At 38.9% G+C, this 19,600-nt stretch overlaps 1 protein-coding gene across 3 annotated transcripts in view; it reads left to right on the top strand.

The window, feature by feature from the left end:
• The window catches only part of top2b (DNA topoisomerase II beta), a 178,050-nt gene that overhangs the window by 143,192 nt on the left and 15,258 nt on the right, over nucleotides 1-19,600 (top strand). For all 3 annotated transcript variants that reach the window (XM_088404453.1, XM_088404452.1, XM_088404451.1), the window contains exons 28-33: nucleotides 3,860-4,054; nucleotides 9,547-9,673; nucleotides 9,855-10,013; nucleotides 13,513-13,708; nucleotides 13,910-13,992; nucleotides 16,231-16,326. In XM_088404453.1, coding sequence (XP_088260579.1) covers nucleotides 3,860-4,054; nucleotides 9,547-9,673; nucleotides 9,855-10,013; nucleotides 13,513-13,708; nucleotides 13,910-13,992; nucleotides 16,231-16,326 — 856 coding nt within the window. The remainder of the gene's footprint in view (nucleotides 1-3,859; nucleotides 4,055-9,546; nucleotides 9,674-9,854; nucleotides 10,014-13,512; nucleotides 13,709-13,909; nucleotides 13,993-16,230; nucleotides 16,327-19,600) is intronic.

Here is a 19,600-nt window from a genome sequence, read left to right as displayed (position 1 = left end):
TATATATATATATATATATATATATATATATATATATATATATATATATATGCATTCAATGTGTGTGTGTGTGTGTATGTATGTACACGCACACACACATATATACACATATATATATATATATATATATATATATATATATATATATATATATATATATATATAATATGTATATATTATATATATATATATATATATATATATATATATATATTTTTTTTATATATATATATATATATATATATATATATATATATATATATATATATATATATATATATATATATATATATATATACCCACACGCACGTACTATCATCAGATTAATGATTGGTCAGATTAATGAAACACCCCCTACGGCAAGGGGGGAGCCAGGACCACAAGCCAGTCGTCTTGGGTACCAAGCCCCAACAAACAGCCTCAACACAAGAGCTGCTGCTGACCCGAGAAGGTCAAATGAAGAAGGAAGATCGTGACCCAACTGAAAACGTGGCGCCCCTGACAAATACCAAAGCTGAGTTGACAGCACAGTTCAGAAGATCATCTATTGGATGTGAATGCTGCTCTCCACAAGAATCACTGAGACTGACAAGCTGATACATAGTACAGCAACAGTAGTCATGGTGTTAGGACACAACAAACAGTACCCACCATGGAAGAGATGGTTAGAGACCAAGGTAAAGGCAGCACGGAGAGAAGTGAGCCAGCAAGCTGTCAGAGAAATCTCTAAAAGAAGACTAGGACAAGCCTAGCTACTCAGACAAGCCAAGATTGACTTTTCTATACCATGGAATAGGGAAAAAGCTTGGGCGAATGAACTCGCCGCTTTCCCCACACTAATTCAACTGCCCAATCGCCCCTGCCTGGTTTTTATTCATTTAGCAAAGCATTGCACATTACAAGACATAACAGAAAGAGCCAGTCAGGCGCCACCAACAGCTGGGCCAAGGTCCCGGCTCACACTTTCCTGCGTCAACAGCTTTATCTAAGGACTGGGACGAGATGAACTAGGACTGCACACATGGCTAGCAATGCACACTATTCTAGACAAAAAATAAGCACATAATGATAACAACCTAATATATGATTTCCTTCACACAAGCTGAACTGCAGGAAGAAAATATGGTGAATAAAGGGGCGCCCAGGAAGTACAACTCACTCTCCATACCATAGGCACTTGAAACAGAACAGCTTTGGCCGCCCGGTTGAAGCGATACAACAAGGAGCAAGAGGCCAGGAGAATAGACAAGTTGTTCTCCACTGATACAGCCGGTCAGACCCACCAAGAGCTGAGGTGGAAAAATATTAGAAAAACATTGGAAAGAGAGGCATTACACAATACCAATGCCCAATGGCTAGTGGACCTAAGAGCTGACCACAGGAACAACCTCCCAGAACAAGAACCATTAACCATCTCAATGGCAGACATCCAAGAAAGAGTGTCAAAGATGAAGAGCTGGACAGGCCTCGACATGATCCATACGTACTGGCGGAAAAAGCTAACTGCACAACATGAGGGCTTAGCAGCCCAGATGAACCAGCAGCTTAGGGATGGGACTCACCCAGAGTAGCTAATCTAAAGCAGGACAGTCCTAATCGTGAAGGATCCAGAGAGGGGACCCATCCCATCCAACTACCGGCCAACCACCTGTCTCTGCACAACATAGAAGGCTCTGTCAGGCATCATTGCGGCAAAAATGAGTAAGCTTGTGGCTCAATATATGAGCGAGACGCAGAAAGGAATTGGCCGTAACACCTGGGAAGCCAAGCACCAGCTACTGGTTGATAGATCAGTCGCCCGAGACTGTAATAAGAGACGGACCAACCTGTGCACTGCCTGGGAAGGATTCAAGAGAAAACTGGACACTTACAGGCAATCAATTGAAAGCATGGAAGACTGGTAAGGTGACGACGTTTCCATGGACACGTGGAACAACAATAAGCAGTTGTACCAGGTATGTTTGAGCAATATTTGTACACTGTTTTTAAAAAATTTGGACGTAATGGAGGGCACACAACAAGGGGAAGCGCAAGGACGTCCCCCCCCCCCCCCCCCGATCCAAAAGAGGACCTTGGCTACTTTGGGATCACAATCAAGACCTCACGATTGGGTGTTTACATGGAAGTTTTCGTTAATGAGTCTGTTCCAATCTTAATTTGTTATGTTTTTTTTTTTTTTTCATGTTTGAATCAGTTGTGGATTAGGAGGTTGGTGAAGTGTTCAGAAAAGGGATGTTGCCCTTTCAATTTTTTTTTCTAGGTAATTCAAATCTTGGTTCTTTCTTTTTTTGTAAGAAGTGTGTCAAGATTCCAGAGATGTAAAAGCAAATCACTTTTTTTTTCTCTTCTTTGTTTCTTAGACCACGTTTGTAATGAAAATAACAAGTTATACCATTAATGGTTTTAACCTCCAGAATACGGGTAAATGGACATATCGCAAAAGCCTTTCTCCTGAGAAAAGACTCAATAGATGTATTCAAGATTCAAGATTTATTGTCATATGTATAGTTGTACCATACAATGAAATTCTTATTCTGTTCACTTCCCCGAGCAGCAGACTACATTTCATAATTGAGCAATAAATAAATAGCAACAAATAGCAATAAACAACAAACAGAGACAATGGTGGTAATACTGTTTTGGAGAATATCATGTAGTGCAAAAAAAAAAAAAATAATTAAATTAATTGCACAAGATATTGTTTATGCGTGCAGTTAGGAGGCAGATTGGTTTGTGAGGGATTTGTTGAGAATCTGGATGTCTTGTGATTAGAAGCTGTTTGCCAGTCTGGCATCCTGGCCCTCAGGCTCCTGTAGCGTGCGTCTGCCTGATGGCAGCATTTCAAACAGGTCGTTTTGTGGGTGTGTCCTGTCCTTGATAATGTCACATGTTGTCCGCAGAATCCTGGTGTGGTAAATGTCTTGCAGTGAGGTTAAGGCTGCTCCTACGCTGTTAGGTCTTGATCACACGCTGGAGAGCCTTCCTGTCTTGTGCCGTGCAGTTACCGTACCAGACTGTGATGGAGTTGGAGAGGACACTTTGGATTGTGTATCTGTAGACGTTGTCAAGAGTCTTTGCTGACATGCCAAATTTTTTTCAGTCTCCACAAAAAGTACAGAGTCTGCTGGGACTTCTTGATGATCTGTCAAGTGTTGTGGAGTTCTTTTTTTTTGTATTTGGATATAGACCACGTTTTTCTTGTTGTTTGGTGCTTTCTGAGCAGTGGAACCGCGGTGCGGCGGAGACGCAGCATGCGGAACCGCTTGCATTCATTAACATGGCTGTGTTGTGCTGCACACGACGCAGCGAGACACAACGCAGCCGGGCGTAGCCACAACCCAGTATGTTGAATCCCCGGGTTTAGTGGCTGCCATCAACAATTTTTTTGTAGTTTTGAAGGCCCTTAACTCAAAAGTTGACTCAAAAGTGTGATTGAAAAAAATTGTACAAAAAAGGGTTTTATAGAATAATATCCCTATAGATATTTTTGACTTGGTTTTTGCAGAAAATTAATCACCTTTTTTCCAATATTGCACACTTTATGACAACCATTAAAGCAGCAAATTTACCCCAAGCAAGAATTAGGAAACCATTTTCGAGCTACAACCTACTGAAATTGTGATTTAAAGTCTGAAAATTTTATTGGGAAAACTGGCACCTAAAAGAATAACTATCTGTCTGTAAACACACCCAAATGGGTGTGTGTGTGTTTTGTTCATCATTACTTTTATTAATTTTGGAGGGACTGTTTCTCCCGAGAGGATGGCTGTGGTCACTACTTGCTAAAAAAGAGAAAGCTTTGAAGTAAACAACACAATGCTCGTATATAATTATATATTTTTTTTTTTTCTTCCATCAGGCACTTGAGGCACTTGAACGAGAAGAGCAGAATTTAGGGAAATTTGTCAAACTTATGAAAGGTAAAATTGGCAAACCCAAAGCAAAGAAGCTGAATTTAGAAGAGACCATGCCGTCACCATTTGGTCGCAGAGTGGATCCCCCATCTCAGCCGCTGAAATCTGACATGAACAAGAAATTGACCAAAAAGAAGAAGGTAACATCTTTATTAATCATCATTATTATAGCCACTATTGAGAAATTGAATCACATTTTTTATGTGTCACATAACATATCTTACATCGTCTACATGTGTGAGGCTGCTGTCTTTAATGTGCAAGATGGCTTATATGCCAGTTTAAGGGTTTTATTTAAATTGCCGTAACAAATGAAAACCCACAATTTTCTCATGAATACGAACAGTATGTAATGGTAAATGGTAAATGGACTTTCACTTATATAGCGCTTTTCTACCTTAGGTACTCAAAGCGCTTTACACTAACTAGTCATTTACCTACTGATGACGCAGCATCAGGAGCAACTGGGGGTTCAGTGTCTTGCTCAAGGACACTTAGATATGGTCTTGATGGTCGGGGGATCGAACCCACGGCCTTTCGGCTGGGAGACGACCACTCTACCACTAAGCCATGCCGCCCCAATATGTATTTATTAAAGAAAATTTAATTAAGAAAATGATATCTGTTGTGCTAAACTTGAAGGATTCCCCCATTTGACACAAAGTAAATATCATTCATTCAGTATATTTATATGTCCAAATAGTCTTCCATCTCATTGCTAATCCATCAATCCATTAACTACCTCCTTATCCGGAGTCAGATCGCAGGGGCAGCAGTTTCGGCAGGGAATCCCAGACTTCCATCTCCCCGGGCACTTAGTCCAGCTCCTCCGGGAGGAACCTCAGGTGTTCCCAGCAGACGATCCACCTGTCGATCTCCCATTCCATCGCACCCTCAATTGTGAACAAGACCCCAAGATACTCGAAGTCTTCCACTTGGAGCAGGACCTCATCCTTGATCCGGAGAGGTCACTGCACAGCACCCCATCTCCGCAGTACACAGTGTTAATGGTGCTCTGCTTCCCCCTACTGAGATGCCAGATGGTGAACCAAAATGTTCAAAGCCATCCGGAAGTCATTTTCTGTGGCTTCACCACTTTTGCCTCTGCAACCTCCTGCAACCAGTAGGTACCTGTCAGCTAATTCTGGAGTCCCACAGACCAAAAAGGCCTGGTAAGACTTTTGTTTTAGCTTGACGGTATCCCTTACCACTGGTGTTGAACCACTGGGTTCGGGGATTTCCCCACAACAGGCAGCAACCACTTTAAGGTCACAACTCCATACAGCCACCTCAACAATGGAGGCGAGGAACATGGTCTATTCGGACTCAATGTCCCCACCTCAACCGGGATGTGGGAGCAGCTTTGCCGGAGGGATAATTGGAAGTCCTTCTGACAAGATTCTGGAAGACATTCCTACACCCACTCAATATCTTTTGGTCAGCCAAATCCGACCAAGATTCAAATATATTTTATTGACACTTGTGTAGCAAGATACCACACAGTGAAATTCTTATTCTGTTCACCTCCTGAGCAGACTATTTTCCATAATTTTCCAATTAAATATTTGGAAAAACAGTCCTGAAATCGCAGTGGTTGAAGTCCCCCGCTGTGATGAACACAGCGTCCGGCTGCTTGATATCATATTTGCCAAAGTCCGGTCCCCTCCGCAACACAGCGTGCGCCTCCAGCTCGACCGCAGAGTCCGGGTCATTCCCCGCCAGCCAGGCCGCAGTGAAAGTGAAAAACAACACTCTCACAACGAATGCTTTTCTGGGTTCTCAGCTCGTCTTCACCCTAGCGTGCAGGCCTTCCCTCATGGCTCGCCTCCGCCCCAGCCGTAATGGCTGCTGGCCGCTCACCCTTGCAGGCGGAGCCAGCGCTTCGTCCAGGTGCAACAGAATTTAAGGTCCGCAAGGCCAAATGAAAGTTCACTGATGATAAGAAGTTCCCTGCTGTATTAAACAAATAAATAAAAGCATCTGCGCTGGAGAGCGAAAACAGGGACTGCTGCCACAGTGGGTGCGACCTTAAAAAACCATCAGAGCCAACACACCACCAGGTGGTGATTGGTTGACAGCTCTGTCCCCTCTCTTCACCTGAAAACATGCAGCCGTAAATCCAACAACACAACAAAGCCGATCATCAAACTAATGACTTGAAATGCTCTAAATATAAGGCCAATCAATAAAGGCCAAAAGTATTGGTGCATTTTTGTAAACGGTTTAAAGATTAGATTTATTTTTTTTCCTAACACCTTTCAAGGAAGATTGATCTGTCAGTATATTGCGTCCAGAGGAAAAGGAAAAATAACTGCTTCGAAAGCATTCAATGTTACAGTGGCACGTTCATTGACCAATCACAAAAATTTGAAACACACTTAATCCGCAACAAATATAGTATAATTTACGGATGTGAACACAATATAATATGAAGAACTTACAAAGATGAGATTTACTGTTTTGCTGTAGTTTTTACATTGCCACCAAACTTTTAGTGTGTCCGGTACATGGTACCATAGAAAATACCAGAATTTGACCATAAAACTTTGGGTGCATGTGGAAAGAACACATTATCAGCAGGGTACATAGGTGCATTTGGGGAATTACGGTAACTACATTTAAACAAAGAAAACTAACAAACTGAATCCTGTCTTTATAAAACTAGCTAAAACTGATTAGCCTTATAGCCAAAACCTAATTAGCTTTTATTTTGCAAATTAATATAGATGAACTTTGAGGATCCATATTAATATATATATATATATATATATATATATATATATATATATATATATATATATATATATATATATATATATATATATATATATATATATATATATAATCCAGTATTCCTACACATTCATGGTGACAGATTGAAGGGAAAACAAATTTTTGATAATGGTATAGTTTATTACACAATACTATTGTGACCATATTTATCTTGCACTTTGACAATTACTCCGACATATAAAAAATACATTTTTATTTTACTAACCCCAACTCAATGCAATTTGCAGACTTCAATAAATCACTTAATCTTTCTCATAATGTCTGTTACATTCCCTTTAATTTAATTCCTAACAAATATCACCAGGAATCAATGTAGGAAGAGCACACACAAAGAAAACTACTGTTAAGACTGCTGCCAGAGGACTCAATATGCCAGCGGACTCAACGGTAATGGGGACAGGAACTCCCCCATGATCGTGAAAAACCACGAAGTTGCGTCGCCATGTTCTTCATGTGCTTCTATGTGCTTTGAACACACATGCAGCTGAGAGAACGTGAAAGCCGAAAGCTTTGAAATCCTCTTGCCTTGTAATACATTGAAATTTAAAGTGTAAACTCTACTATTTAATCATGTTTGGTAAGCTCCTTGTTACTTGCTTTTGGTTGGAAATCCGAGCAACTGCTCATCGTGGTACAGGTTCTGTACAGCCAAGACACAGTAAGAGAAGGCATACCAGTACATTTACTGTATAAGGTTCAATAATTTAAGATTTAAGTATCTATGTATACTGCAGTAGTAGTATGACTTCCAAGGAGTGCCAGTGGCAAGTGTATTTAGAGCTAACTCACCTATTTGGCATGCAGGAAACCTTCACAACACGTCTCTCTGCAATATTGTTCCCCCCACCAAAAAAAAAAAATCTGCGATACACCGAGGGCATGATAGGCGAGGCGCGAAGTAATGAGGAATCACTGTACATACCCTTTTCAGACCCTTTAGCTGTACAACCACATGCCAGATGTAAATTAGACCACTAAAGGACCATTTAGCTGTCAAATAAAATTCCTTGAAACAGTATGACACAGTAAAATACATGAACTAAGCATCAGACAGATGCCTGTATGAAATGTAGCAATAAGGAGGAATTCATAACAGCCTCATTCAGAATGGCTCAGCTATTTTTGAAGACTGCTGAAGTCCCTGAATAGACACTGACCATTTCTGGAATTGCTGGTAACTGAACCAGCTGGGCCACTTGTTCCAACTTGTACTTTCTGTTCTGACCAGGAGACCGAACATGATCATCTGCATTGTTATCTAGCTTGACTATGGAGTAAGATTGCTGTCAAAAAGGCGTATTCATGTTTTCAAATAAACGTATGCGTGTTTTCAGATCGGTATCCGTGTTTTCAGATTCATGCGTGCAAAGGAAGATTCGTGCATCCAAAGGGGAGATTCTCGCACGTGTCCCGCGAGAGTCTGAAAACATGCATCCGTCTATTTGAAAACCTGGATACGCCTTTTTGACAGTCATCTTACTCCATACTTGACATGCCCGCATGACATCGCACTACGTGAAAACAAACTCAGCTGAAAAAAAGAACACAATGTTGTTTACATTAAATTCCGCTCACGTTGAGAGTTGAAAATGATCAAGCATGATCGTCATGACCTTGCTTCCAAGAGGAACTTCAAAATATAAGTGTTTCAATGCCATTTATTTCATACATTACTTGACACACATTTTATTTTGAAGAATTGTTTGGCTTTCTCACCATGTTTTGCTGTCAAAAATACAGTGACTTGACAGGCAGTGGATTCTCCACATGTCTCATTGCACTTCCGGGTGACAAGCGAAGAAAACAAACAAACAAACAAAAAATACAGATCTCATCACATAGTTACTGCCTGGTAAATGTGTCAATTCTGCCTTTGTTTCAGAGACATACAATGTGTTCTGTCTTTAAATGTTTTGGGGTTTAATACCCATTTTAAAAGACATACTTTAAGAACATGCACACATTCTGACATGACTTCTCTTGAGAAACAGCATAAAAACACTACAAAGATATGTTATATCTCTGGAAATAAACCTGTCGTCATGTGGGTTGGCATTGAAGCCATTCATAGTTTCCACCAAATATATACATATATATATATATATATATATATATATATATATATATATATATATATATATATATATATTTTTTTTTTTTTTTTTTTTTTTTTTTTTTTTTTTTGGGGGGGGGGAGATGAGTATAAATGGGATACTATGCACATGAGCTTTCCAAATATGCCTTGCTAGTTTCCAAAATGTTCTCAGGCTCATATTATTTGTTCCATACAACCAACAAAGTCAGACATGTAATTGGGTAAGTAACCAGGGGTCGCCAAACTTTTTGAGACTGAGAGTTACTTCTTTGGTACTGAGTAATGTGAAGGGCTATCAGTTCTGTGAAGATCCTGATCATGTTATTGATTTCTCACTATAATTATGAAACACCTATAGTAAATCTGTGAATCAAGTGTAATATGTAATGTATATGTCATACTGTATATGCATAATCGTTAGTAAAATTTCCAAAAAAATCACAGTGTTCTATCACTTGTAAACTATTTGCAGAACAGGTCTATGGGCTACCCATGTGATACTCAGGAGCTACCCAATGCCCGCAGGCACCATGTTGGTGACCCCTGATGTAAAGTGTTCTGATTAGATGGGTTGAATAATGTGTTCTTTCCAAGTACGTGTTACTAGTTTTTAACATGTTCTCCTTCCTTGGGCTTACTAATTGTCCCATTCAGTCAGCAATGTAAAAAAAAAAAAAAAAACAAGCCCCTCGGTTGTGTTAAATGCTTTTTTTTTTTTTTTTTTTTTTTTTTTTTGCATTTAAGGTTGACTCTGACCCAGCTCTGAAGTTGGAGGCTGATGATGATGTTTTGGGTCAAGATGCTGGAACGGGTGAAGACCCTATAATCAAACCAAAAACTCCACGTACAAAGAAAGACAAGAAAGACCCAGGTTAGAAATTTGGTTTGCTACTGTATGCATGAATATTTTGGATTTTCTTTCATCCAATTTTGATATAATATATTATTTCGACTTTGTTGCCGTGACTTTGTTTATTCTTTGAGATGGGTGAAACACAAAAATTATACAAAAAAACAAAAAACATTTCAGCTGCATTCGTTTGTTTCTGCAGGTGTTCCCAGATTTAGAAAAACACCAGGCTCTAAAGGAACTCCTGTAAAGAAATTGAAAAAAAGAAATCCGTGGTCTGAAGATGATTCAAATTCAGACAGTGATGTGGAAAATAGTCAACCTGTCATCCCTAGAGAGACCAAATCTCAGAGGACATCAGGTTTGTTAGTTTGGGGTAATCGCCAGTATGGTTTGAATAACCAAATAGTAAATTGCAGTCATCAGAGTGTGACAGTTTTTTTGTGTTGCCTTCAATGAACGGTTTACAAAAAAAAAAACTCATGCAACTAAAACATTCTGAAATATTTTGAGTGTGAAGACCTATTTCTGAGGCAAAATAAAAAGAAAACAAGCACAGAAGTTCATCTGTTGAAGTTATAAACAAGTTAAGATTTTGTTTTTAATTCCTTTTTTGCCATAATGTTATTCCTCTCTCCTACAGTATTCATTAAAATTGCATATGAACTGCTAGTTTTGCAAATTATGCAATTTTAGTAAAGCCATCACTGTAGCTACTTTCCTTACTGGTGAGATGGCAACACTCTGTCTGTCTGTGTGCTTACCTTTCTGTCAGTTGATCGATTGATTTATCAAACAATTTATTTATTGATCAATTCATCCATACTTTTAAATGGACATCAGACAGACAGATAGATAGATAGACAGACAGACAGATAGATGGATAGATAGATAGCCTTTATTATCATTATACCTGCACAAGTACAAGGTATGAAAGTCTTATCTTTTTCAGTGCCATGGACAAGTATTCTCGTTTTTTAAAATACTTAGGTTGTGTGTCAATGACAAGAATTCTCATCTAATACGTTTTTTATGAAAGGGTAGTTGACACCCTTGACTAGTGCTTATTTTAATATCAAGCCAATTGAGCACTGTAGTGATGAACTGTGACCATTGGATGGCAGTATTGTTTACATTGGGGAATAAAGCTCTACAGCTACACAAACATAACATACTTTAATTTTAAGTACAGAATGGAAATTAATATTTTACATGATGCCAACCATGTTTACATAGACCCAGCACACAATATTTTGTTGGCCTTGAAAGATGAGTGAAACCGCTAAAAATCGGCTGTCCTTTTCCGATTACGCTTGTGTTATGGGTGGGGTCACTCAGAGGTCTTGCTCTCCGGTACCGGCCTGCTTGTTTCTTTTTCCCCTGTTTCCTGGCATCTTTTTTTTAGGTGTGCCCCAGCAGTGAAAGGATTGGTCGGCTCCAGGAAGGCCCATGATTGGCTGCTGCTGATTGGCAGGTCGCACACCTGCTATATATTGAGCCGAGATGGCAGACAACTGTTCTCGTCCTCCTTCGCTCCCAACCAGCCATGCATTTGTACTAATAGTTATGGAAACCGAGCAGTAGGGGTGAACCGCCGTTTTTGTTGTGCATTTTTCTTTCCTCCTGTTTTTGGAGCTAGGGAGGTAAGCCTATTGTCTTTTGGTTGTTTTGTTTGCTAGGTTAGTTTGGTTATTGCCCTGACAGATTGTTTTGTTTGTTGTTTTGGCCTTGATTCACCCTGAGTTAATTGCTCCTATCTTTCAGTAATCCTTTTGTAATGTAAATAAATATATCTTTTGTTTTCCAAACATCTGGTTTATCGGCTGGCTGCTTGGGAGTTGGGGAAGGCGGAGCCCATTACATATGTTGTGTCCTAGGCCCCTAGACTGGGACATAACACTTGGCACTGAAAGAGTTAACGAGCTCGAACTGTCAATGAAACATACACTACAACTGACTGACGGGGAGACAGGTGGCAAGGCCCGTTTCGATGCACTCTAATGCTGAGCTCTCTGAGATCTAGAGATAAGCTAACATGGGAGGTGATCGAGGAAAAAAAAAACAAGTCTTCGGCCATGCCCCAAACAGAGGGCGTGACTCAAGTTTTTATGTACCCATGTTAAAGTCCACATTTGGCCCAGATGGAAACGTTTACTGGGACTCAAAGAAAAGTCGCTAGTGCCTTGACCAAAACAAGCAGAGAGGGTAACGTGGTGCCTGGATACCAAGAAGAATGCAGTCGCACATGTAGAAGCAATTTTTCAGTCAGCTGCTAACGAATGGAATTTGGCCGTCACATCTGCTGATTGGATAAGCAATAAAAAGTGGTATTTCTCTATTGCGGGTCTCAATCATGTGAAGCCGTGTCAAATATTTTTGCAACTAAATAGATCAACGACACCAGGATTAACTCTTTCACACCGTCAGTATTTTTGCTCTAATGCACTTTTCTCTCCCTCTCTAGCATGTGAATTAAGGGTGCTAACCAGGAACAAATATACAGAACAGAAAGCAAATGGTCCGAAATGGCCACAAAATAAAATACAAAACTATGTGTACAAACTACAAATTAATAAGCAAATACATATTGCTCACATACATGTATAGTAAATAATGTTACAATTGTGCCTAATAATCCTTCCAATATTCTTGAAGGTACACAGACAGACACACTCTTCAGGCTTTGTCCATACTCTCAGTTTAACAGCTCACTTGAAAAAAGCCTTGTTTGTCCTAAATGTAATGAGAAATATTAATGTGTTCCATTTCATATAATATTTTAGTACTGCAAGTTCTCGTGAAATGACAATGTATCATGGTCTACGTTTTCTTATGATGAAGATGCAGTTTTCGTTTCAACTTGTAGTATACCATAAAAGCAGTGTTACAGCTAGCTTCAAATAGTCGTTCCCCACATGCTGTTTTTGTGGAAAAAGGCATGCTCCTTACAAATTAAAACATAATACATAAAAAAAGAGTTTGTCTCCCATTGTTATTCTGTTTTGCAAAACAGACCTAAGTAGTATGTGAAGTGAATCAAAATTTTAAATTAAAAATTGTTTTGAATCTCAAATCGATTTTTAATTCAATTGGAGACCCAAAAATGTGAACAAATTTAAATCTTGAGTATGTCAGAGATTCCCACTAACCCTAACCCTCAGATTAACCAGGAGAAAAAAGAAAATCAGGCTTTGACACACAATTCTTGGCAGTCATAATGCTTTCAAACTGTTGCCCTCTGGTTGGCACTCCGGGGTTCATAAAAGCATAAAAGACGATCAGATTCAGAGACTGCTTTTTCCGCATAGCTATTAACTGAGTTAAGTTAGGAATTCCAAGCTCAAATGATACCATGATTGATAAGTTTGATTCTTTTATTCTCTTTCTTATGCTTTGTTGACTTTTTTAATAACTTGTCATTTCTCTCAACTGCCTGACGCTTGTTATGTGTAACGCCATGAGGTCTGGGAGGGTCATAGACAAATCTTCATATGTGCATACTCTCCCTTAAAACAACAAGAAAAACACAAATGAAACAGACATTAGAACAAGTATTTTGGTTTACTGTAACGCAAAACGTGCAATAGTAAAAAAACGTTAAGTGATTTTTATTATGTATGTTTCGGTAATATATAGTACATAGTTTACATGTTAACACAACTTCATTTTTGAAACTCTTTTCTGACCACATTGATTCCTCTGGTGCTTTCCTAGACTGAGTTTGGTGACTTAATGTTTAAGAAGCAATTTGATGCAAAACCCTCCCTATCAAACAAGGGTCATCAATGTGCAATTAAAAGATTATATACAATATTAAAGCTATACTAATTGTGTGTAACCTATTCTCTTCTTTCTTTCAGGATCCAAACCAAAATATACATTTGACTTCTCAGAGGAGGAAGATGAGGGTGATAACGAAGATGACATTGTGGCATCTGTGGATATGGGATTTCAAGGCCAGCCAAATGAATCTGAAATGGAGCATGAGAGCGACCATGATAAAGATGTCTTTGATGACAACAAAGACTCTTACTCAGCCTGCAACCAGGAGAACATGTGAGACTTGACATTGTTTACGTTTACCTACCAAATTTTAAATATTGGATTAGTCACTGATTATCTGCGGCCCCTTGTTGCTTATTCCCCTTCTTCCCATTCACCTTGTGTCTACAAATAGTGTCTACAGTTAGAAACTACATAATTCACAGACTGCATTATTGCTTTGGATACCTTTTCATTTTCATTTTACTTTACTAGGTCCAGCCCTGTGGCCAAAAAGAAAGAGACAACCACAATATTCTCATCTAAATCTATCTTCTCAGACAGGAGCAACGACAGCGGTGAGTGGTAACTATATTTTTATTCACATTAATTCTGCCATTAGTTTGCTCATCGAATCACCAACACTATTCACAACTAGTCAACTCACCAGCTCATATGTAATCATGGCATTTGACAGCAGTAAACAGCTGATATTTTATAACCATCATTAGTTTACAGCTTGACAGACAATTCGAATGGTAATTCGTCAACTTTGAATGCACTGCATTTTCTACTAGCATTCCTGATGTGTTTCTCAAACGAAAAGCTCTTAGTAATATGTGTCAAGGAAATTATCTTGATACTGAACTCAAAAACACCACATTCACAATACACCTGCTCACACCTCTGCGCCTGTACATTGGAATTCACCACAGTAGACAAGGAAGTACCCTCCATCTTGGCTTCAGGGTGAAGGAGAGGCCCTGACTGTTCTGTGTTATCTATGCACCAAACAACAGTTCAGAGTACTCACCCTTTTTGGATTCTTTGGAGGGTGTGCTTGAGACAGTGAGACCTGAAGCGGCGTGATTGGGAGAACAACCTGCCCGATCTGAACCTGAGCAGTATTCTGTTATAGGACTGCTGTGCTCGTTAGGAATTATCCATAACAAACACCTTGTTCAAACATAAGGGTGTCCATATATACTTGACACGAGGATACCCTAGGCCGGACATGTCCAAAGTTCGGCCCGGGGGCCAAATGCGGCCCGTGGTCAATTTCCAGCCGGCCCCCAGCCTCCGTCATAAAATCAATAACGTCTGGCGCGCATAGAGAATTAATATATTGGGCAGCAGCGCTGTTACCTGTGTGTGCTAAATGATGCCATCTATAGGCTCAATTAGGAACAGCAAATTTGTATATTAGTAATTGACTGTATGAGCCCCTAATTGTCTAATATGGCGACAATCAACAAAAGAAGGAAAGTTGAGCTGCAGTGTGACACAGTGAGCTGCGGTCAGCACCAGCAGCTTTATATTGCCAACTTTTACTGACAGCTGGATAAGGACAAGTTTCCGAGAAATTCGAGCATTTGGTAAGAAAATGCTAAGCTTGTTCGGTTCGACGTATTTGTGTGAGAAGACAATATGAACTCTCGATTGTGAACTTAAATAAGAGCCGTGTGAGGACACGGCTATTGGACTCTCACTTACAAGACATCTTGCGCATCCATACTACTGCCATAGAGCCACACCTGGCCTTTGTCCTGCACTCCAGATCTCAGTTTCATGCGGACAAGTCATTTTTCATTCACGATAAGTCTGAAAATGTTTTTTTTTTCTTTTTAAGTTGTCACTCCAGAATAATAACCATTTAAAAATCCAATCAACATTTATAGTTACTAATTTCATATTTTAAATGAGCCCTGCACTTGTTGGTATGACTATTACTCATTTCTCTGTTATTGTTTAAAAATTCGATAAATATTAAATATTAAATATTATTAGCTGCCATGGTGAGATATTTTTTTATGTTTCAAATGTAATTTGCACCCAAGAGTACAATTACTTCTGTTCAACTTACAAAAAAGTTAGTGTGAAAAAAAGTGAAGTGAATATTCAATTTCAATATTTAATGTCAATTCAATTTTGATATGCATGTTTCAAATGAACCAAAACACATACTTAAAATAGCTGAAATGAAAATAAAAAAGCAAATGTTTTACACAGAACGGCTCGCTGAAATGTATTTAAATTAATTGCTGCTATATGTAAAGAACGCCTGCCAAGGTTGGCCCCCCTACATTTTTAACACACCAAATCTGGCCCACTTCGCAAAAAGTTTTGACCCCTGCCCTAGGCCATGTCATCAGATTTGCGGCCGCATGTTTTGGACACGTCAGGTGAAGAGAGAGGTGGAGCTATATAATTGATCACATCATTGATTGTGTGTTGGGACCATGTTCCCTGCCTCCATAGTCGAGGCAGCTCATCGGAGTTGTGGCCGAAGGTGGTTGGTGGCTGCCGTGGTAGCAACCACTGAACCGGCTGGTGGACACCAATGGTAAGGGATGCCGTCAAGCTGAAGGAGTACAATCAGGGTTTTTCACTCAGTGGGACTCTTGGGATTATTTGACCCACAAAAATAAAAAATAAAAAACAACATTGTGATAGAACACATTATTTTGCATATAAATTAAAGTTGTAGTAGATCTTTAAAATGAATAAGAGTGGCCCTTTAAGGTTATAGTATATAAAAATAATAAAATTAATAAAATAAAAATAATAATAATAACCCTTGTGTTTATATTTTTTAGAGAGCTCTAAATCCAACAGTGATGATGAGGCAGTCAGAGGTTTTTCTACCTTTTCAAGCAGCTCTGCATTTGACAACCTATCATTAACAAATAAAGGTAAGGCATTTTTCTGTATTAGTGTGATGCTAACACATACCATTAACTTATCCAATGGACCCCTGGGTTACGGCGTCCCTGGCTTACGTTTTTTTCACATTACGAAGTGGAATGCTAAGTTTTTTTGTCCCTTCTTTATGGCATTTTTCCCGCTTTAAGACATCAACAACAATTACAAAATTCAAACTTGGCGGTCAGTGTGCGTGCATATGACTGTGAGTTGAACCACGCTCATATGTCACGACGTGCATATGTCACTAAAATTCTGGTCTGCTATTGGTCAGTGTCACTAAGATTTTGGTCTGCTATTGGTTGGCGTCACTAAGATGCTGATCTGCTATTGGTCGTTGCAGTGTCAATAAGATGCCGATATGGTAAAGACTTGATCTCGTGTGAGTTCTTACAATATCATATTTATTGTGCATTTTATTCAAACTTTAATTGGTTAGCCATGGGTCACAAGATTGCTTGTGATGTTGAAGGGAAAAGTAAGAAGATTATTAGTATGGAAACAAAGCTGGAGATAATCAAGAAATACGAAGAAGGCTATGCGGGGCTAGGCTACCCTCCCAAGGGAATATGGCTGTAACTAGCTCAAGTCACGTCACTCCAAAAATAAATAAAGTTTCATTTTTCCTTTGTATATTTTTTTATTTATGATGTTATTTAATTCTATACATATACTGTACAGTAATCCCTCGCTGTATCGCGGTTCATCTTTCACGGGTTCGCTGCTTCACAGATTTTTTACAGGGTGGATATTCTTTACAGCGCATTGTGCTCTGAATCCTGATTGGCTCAGGGGCTTTACTGTTGTCTCGAAATAAAATATTGACGCTGTACTCTATTGGTTTTTCACTTTAGCACATTGATTGACAGCTTGGTGTCTGGGAGCCGATCACGTGACTCATAGGCGTGCCGAGAGCAAACGCACACACCCAGTCTGTGTGCCTAAATAGAGAGCAACGGAGAAATGCACAGCTTTGGAAATCTGACTTTTACCTAGATTTATTTTGTAGTAAATTGAAATTTCAAGTCTATTGTCATGATAAAAGAGGCTTCACTTTAATTCGATGTCCAGGCATATCCGTTTATAAAAATCTTCTTGCTCAGAAAAAGAAAGAGGTATAAAACTATCCATAACAATGTGCGGGTTCAGGACGAAGAGGCATAGCTGGAACTGTGAAATACGCGAGTGACAATGTTTCCAAATTTGCACTACTATATTAGAATGATTGTCTTAAACAAATTTGGGGCTTTAAAACAAGTTTTGATTTTTGGTTTTATTCTATAATTTAGTAGCATTGTAAAATAATAAAAAAAATAAAGCTGGCTACGGATTTCACTTTGCGCGTGTTATTTTTGGAACGTAACCCCCGCGCTAAACGAGGGATTACTGTTTACGTTATTATGTATAACTAGCACATATACTATTTTATTACTAATTTTTAATGTTTGTATAAAATGTTGATGTTTTTACCTGGGGTTTTATATGCATTAGCAAATTACCAGAGGTTTGCCCGCCATACGCGTTCGCCTTACAATGCCAACTCGGGAAACAGATTAATTCTGTATGGCGGGGGTCCACTGTACAGTACAACTATTAACTCATATGTTAACTTATTACACTGGTATACAAAGAAAAAATAAATTTCTCTGGCATGGAATTTAATAACAGTTTTAGACTAATTTGAGGGTGCTGAATTCAAATCTGATCTTATATTTTCTCTATCACATCACGTTTTTGCGCTATCGGTATATCCATTTTCATGAATTTCAAGAAAAAATTATCCTTCTATTCATTAGTGTAGCAAAAGGTCCAGAATGCTAAACTTATGTTTGGAGTGCCTATGGTTTGGAGAGAACCAAGCAATCACTTAGATGACTGCTATTTCTGCCTTGTCAATGTAAAAGGTTTCAATAAGAAAAACAAGCAATATTTGCAATACCCAAGTATCCGTTCAGCTATTCGACCAGTTGTCCATAGTGAAGAAATACCTGTACCAATATTTACTGAGCTTCCAGAAATTGATGACACAGATCTCTGCTCACCTGCTTCTAGTGATGAAGAACTCACTACAGATATTTTTCAGCCATGTGATGAAGATTGTGACAAACCAATTCTGTTTACTCCGTCTGCTTTGAATGATTTGGTTAGATAGAGATCTTTATCTACCAAAAGAGTCTGCTGAACTGTTGGGACTGCAAGAGAATAGAATGTTGAAACCTGGCACAAGTGTCTCATTTTATCGCAACAGAGAAGCAGAACTGCGTAAGTACTTCTGTTCAGATGGCCAGCTTGTCTATTGTATTGATGTAGAAGGACTACTTCTCTTTATGGGACTTCCAGCATATGATTCAAGAGATTGGAGGCTTTTTATTGACAGTTCCAAAAGAAGTTTGAAATGTGTTCTGTTACACAATGGAAATAAGTATGGCTCTGTACCAATAGGTCATTCTGTAAATCTTAAAGAAGTATATAAAAACATTAAGATTGTTCTAGAGAGGTTGCAATATCATGTTCACGGGTGATTAATTTGTGTCGATTTGAAAATGGTTAACTTTCTTTTAGGTCAGCTAGGAGGGTACACAAAATACCCCTGTTTTCTGTGTTACTGGGACAGTAGAGCTACAGCAGAGCATTGGGTGAGAAATGAATGGCCTCAGCGACAGAGTTTGGCATCTGGCGATAAGAATGTCATCAATGATCCTCTAGTGGATAGGAAGAACATTGTATTTCCTCCCTTGCACATTAAACTTGGATTGATGAAGCAGTTTGTCAAAGCTCTTGATCATAGTGGAGAATGCTTCAGCTATATTTGTTTTATATATTTTATATATTTATATATTGTAACTTTTCCTGGTCCTAGTGAAGAGAAGAAAAAGGCTGGAATATTTGTTGGACCTCAAATAAGAACACTTATGAGAGATCCATATTTTATCACATCAATGAATGAGACAGAAGAAAGAGCTTGGAATGCATTTTGTAATGTGGTGCAGAATTTTCTTGGGAATAAGAAAGCAGACAACTATGAAGAGATTGTGGAAGAGCTACTAATGAGCCTGCGAGATCTTGGATGTAGAATGAGTATCAAGGTTCACTATTTACACAGCCATTTGGACAGTTTTCCGGAGAACCTTGGGGATGTGAGCGAGGAACAAGGGGAGCGTTTTCATCAGGACAATAAAACAATGGAAGAACGGTATCAAGGCCGGTGGGACTCACATATGATGGCGGATTATTGCTGGAGCTTGATGAGAGACAACCCAGAAA

The sequence above is a fragment of the Hippichthys cyanospilos genome, chromosome 21, assembly GCF_059441005.1.
Source record: "Hippichthys cyanospilos isolate Australia breed blue-spotted pipefish chromosome 21, RoL_Hcya_1.0, whole genome shotgun sequence".
NCBI lineage: Eukaryota > Metazoa > Chordata > Actinopteri > Syngnathiformes > Syngnathidae > Hippichthys > Hippichthys cyanospilos.
The sequence above is the reverse complement of the archived record's forward strand: the minus strand, read 5'-3'. Positions and strand labels throughout refer to the sequence as shown.